The sequence below is a fragment of the Pseudopodoces humilis genome, chromosome 5 (assembly GCF_049639895.1).
Source record: "Pseudopodoces humilis isolate 2021_Gansu_Grassland_sample_001 chromosome 5, ASM4963989v1, whole genome shotgun sequence".
NCBI lineage: Eukaryota > Metazoa > Chordata > Aves > Passeriformes > Paridae > Pseudopodoces > Pseudopodoces humilis.
Window position 1 is genome coordinate 47,449,950 of NC_142204.1, and position 3,880 is coordinate 47,453,829.

Genomic DNA, 3,880 nt, shown 5'->3' on the forward strand with positions numbered 1-3,880 from the left:
ACAAATCATACGTCAAAGTTTATTAAGAGGAAAAACAGGGGTATCTGATTTTACACTCAAGTAATTGACAAATACAAGTCTTTAACAATAAAGCTTCATCAAAACCTAGGAAACAAAGCCATTATGCTGTGCAAACACCTTTCAATGAAGTACATACAGCTTTGGGCAAGTAACACAATTTCTCATATCCCTACTGCCTGAAGATAATTAACTTTGTTAAACTTTTGTTCTCCTGCAGTGAAACTGTTGCCCAATTCTGTGAAACTATTGCCAGGGATCTTTTTCAGTGTAGGTAAAGGAGTCTGTGAAAATCTGCTTGTGTTAAAATGTATTCTATTGAAAGAGCAATACTTAATATTTTACTGAAAAAATGGCAAAAGTTTTTAACTTTGGGAAGTATAAAGTGAATTGCGTGGCACTTTTATGAGGGGGTTTATTGGGTATTTTTGTTTTGTTTGTTTTTTGCTTTTTTTTTTGTTTAGGTAGGCTGGAACGTCAAAGATCACACTTTGATCTGTGCTTGCACCCACCCAGTTGAATCATCATGTGCAGGATCATATGCTGCTAGGCAGCTTTCAAAGGTGATACTTCTGTCTGAAGCTCCTCTTAGGGCTGTAAATTTCATTTGTACATAGTAATTGTGCATTGGGTCCCTTTCTAGCAAAAATGGCACGCAGAAATCAGGATTTGGAGAACATGATCTTCCCACCCAATTATTTATGTAAGACCTGCCCATAGTCATTGCTTTGTGCTCTGCTGAACAGAGAGACAGAGGAAGTGGAAGAATAGTATCAAAATACATAACTCCAAAAGATAAAAGCCAAGATTTCTAGCAAAGAGTGGCAGTGTCCACAGCACAAGATCAGAAGGAAATTCTGTGAACTGTGGAGAGCTCATCTTCATATGCTCCTTATTCTGCTGCTGTTACAGATTGTGCTCCTTTGTTCAACCTAGAACACTCTAACAAGTCAGAGAGGCTTGTGGCAGACACTCTTGGCTGAGCCATTTCACCTTTGGTACTTAAAGAAACAGGTCCTAGACACACTACTGTCTTTCAGCCATAGACCACACAATCTGTCTGAGCATGAATAGAATAAGACTATTTACATCTCCCATTTTGCACTAGGATTTTTTACTTTGGTTTTGGTCCAAACCTTCTATGGAAGTCATATGCATCAGTTAGAGAAGCCTATTAGTTATTAACATAGGTTTGTTACGAGGAATACACTCAAGGACAAAAGACTAATTGACTAAGCCCAGGATTTTAACAAGTTCTTCCAACGTTGTAAAAGAAAGGTGTGCACAATGATATTATTATAGTTCTAATAACCTCCTAATGCAGAAATACACAGAATTTCTCACACAAAATAGTTAAGACTTAGGTTTTGGAGAAAAAAGTACAAACATCAAATAAACCTGGTGTGCCCAGAAAAAAGGATAAGTACAAAAAATAAACAAGAGACAGAGTCCATACCCCTAATCTGATTTACATAGCCTTACATGTACTTTACTTGAACTAGATGTTAAATACAAATGGTGATCTCATTCTTAGGTGTATCTACTTGGTAGTAAGAACATGGGCTACAGAGTGGCATATTCTAAAATAAAAATACTCTAAAAATATTCTAAAAGAAAAAAAACCTTTCATGTTTCCTTAGTTCTCTTAAGTCTCATCCATGTGACAGCAGCAGTGAGCTGTTAGGTGTAAACTGTCATTACAGAGAACGTGAGCATGAGCACACAACTTAGAGCAGTCTGCTCACTAGCTATCTAGTTAAGACTAATTTCAAAAGTCTTGTCATCTTGACTGGAAGATGAATAGCTGCTTCCTCCTGATTAAACATTGAAACCAAAATTATGGAACTTGTTGATGGCCTCCCTCACATGCTAAATTTATAAACTTTCACTATGAGCCACTCTATAGTTTCACTTCTCCATTCAAAAAGTTTTTACCCAGCAATATTTACCTAAGGCAATATTTAATCATGAACAATATAAAATTATCTTTTTTGTAATGAGGACAGATCATTCAAATAATTTTTACTGGGCAGAGTCTTTGTTGTACTGAACAGTAAGAGGGGTTTGCAGACATATCTACTACATATTTTTTGAAAGTTATCCAGAACCAAAGCTCAGTCTTACACCCAACCCCAAGCCATGTTTGGAAATTCACTTCATCTGAGCATTTTCTTGAGGTCACTGCTGCCCATTCCTTCTCCTTGCATACAAGCCAAGGCAAGCGCAGAATCCGACGACACTGACAGCGAGGCCTAGGAGGAAGGCAATGGTATCTCCTGCGTCGAGGGCTTCAGCTACTGGCAGCATCAGCAGCAGTGACACGAGGACCAGGAAAAGTTTTGAGGTGTTCTTGGTTGAAGGCATGCTGAAGACCAGCTGACCCCAGGGGGAAGTTAAATGAAGAAAGTGGTGGACAGCAGGTACTTCGCAGGTATCTACAAGGAAAACAGAAGGAACATTACAGGATCTTCCTTCCTTTCCCCCTGGATTTGTCTTACAAAAGCCAGCTCATTGATGCATTACAGGTCTTTGTGTGGGGCTTATGAAATTTAGGTTTTATCTTTTCAATTACAAAAGCAAATGACTTATTATTGTGAGACAACCACAGTGGATTTGCTATCTTGTTGTGTAACTCTGTGGAAACTTATCTTATGAAGGCTTACCGTGAGGTGAAGTCAGAACAGGCTCTTCTGTCTGCAGCTACCAGAGCCTGCTTACCTGGTGCTTTGCTACGCGGGCCTGTTTCACCAGCTGTTTAGGGCCTGATGGCTGCTGCACATCACCCACCCACACTTCTAACACCGGGAATCCTCGGGATCCGTGAGCATGAACAGACTACGGTACCTTGGGCAGGGAGTGAATTTAACCTCCCGGGCAGTGCCACCGTGCACACCCTCACTGCGGGACAAATGTCTGTCGTGGTTCCTGCAACTCGGAAAGGTGCACGCCGGCACCAGCCCGGACCGCCCTCTCCGCAATAGTTCTTGCCGCGGGGATGGCTCGTTCCCGGGGTGCACACTACGAAAACCCGCGCCGGGACACCCGAATAAGCGGCTGCTCCGCTCGCACCCCGGCGGGGCCGCTGCCGAACCCCGCCAGCCCCGGGGCGCCCGCGCCGCCCCGTCCCGCCGCCGCGGGGCTGTGGGCCGGCCGCTCCTTGGGGCAGCCCCCGGCAGGCCCTGCCCGCACGGTGCCCCTCAGTCACCTCCTGCCGCCGGCTCCGGGCTGGGGCCGTCCCCGCTCCGCGCCGCCCGCGGGGCGCTCAGCAGCCGAAGGCGCCGGCCCGCACCGCCCCGCCGAGCTGCCACTGCCCGGCCGCGGCCATGACAGGAAGGGGCGGTGGCGCGGCCGGGGGCGGGCGTGACCCGGCCGGGCCTCCTCCGCTCCGCTGGGCTCCGCTCCCGCTGCGGTGCCCGCCCGCTTCGCCCCGCCGCGCCCACCGGGACTCCCGGGGGCGGCTCGGGGGAACAGGCGTCGCCAGCTGCCCGGGCGGCCCCAGGCCCCACCGGTGGCCCCGCGAGCGGTGCTCGCCAGGCCGGCCTGGGCCCGGAGGGACGCGGCGGGGCCGGGCGCCTCCCGGGAGCCCTGGCCGCCGGTGCCGGCTGCTCCCCAGGGCCGATCCCAGCCGGAGGCGCGGAGTGCCCGCGGTCCCATGAACCTCGGCTCGTGAGTGTCAGCAGAGAGAAGCGGGACCACGAGCCCTCACTGCGGCTCCATGGAAGTCGAAGTGTAGAAACACGCCGATTTGGGCTGGTCGTCTGATCTTTTCTTCTACAAATAAACGAGTAGAAGAAGTCACCATGAGTTTGCATCATTTCAGATTCAGGCCCTTGTGATAACAGCACTAATATGTGCCATCATA

General features: G+C 48.1%; 1 protein-coding gene across 2 annotated transcripts; it reads right to left on the minus strand.

Moving 5' to 3' along the window:
* Nucleotides 1-3,337, minus strand: SMIM30 (small integral membrane protein 30). 2 transcript variants are annotated; one of them, XM_088055899.1, is made up of 2 exons: nt 3,224-3,337; nt 1-2,453 (listed from the first exon to the last, which is right to left on the minus strand). In XM_088055899.1, the coding sequence occupies exon 2, from the start codon at nt 2,380-2,382 to the stop codon at nt 2,197-2,199; it is 186 nt and encodes a 61-aa protein (XP_087912025.1). In that variant the 5' UTR covers nt 2,383-2,453; nt 3,224-3,337; the 3' UTR covers nt 1-2,196. The 2 variants fall into 2 exon arrangements, with proteins under 2 accessions (XP_087912025.1, XP_014104292.2); XM_014248817.2 differs by lacking the exon at nt 3,224-3,337 and adding an exon at nt 2,863-3,033.
* Nucleotides 3,338-3,880: the final 543 nt, after the last annotated feature.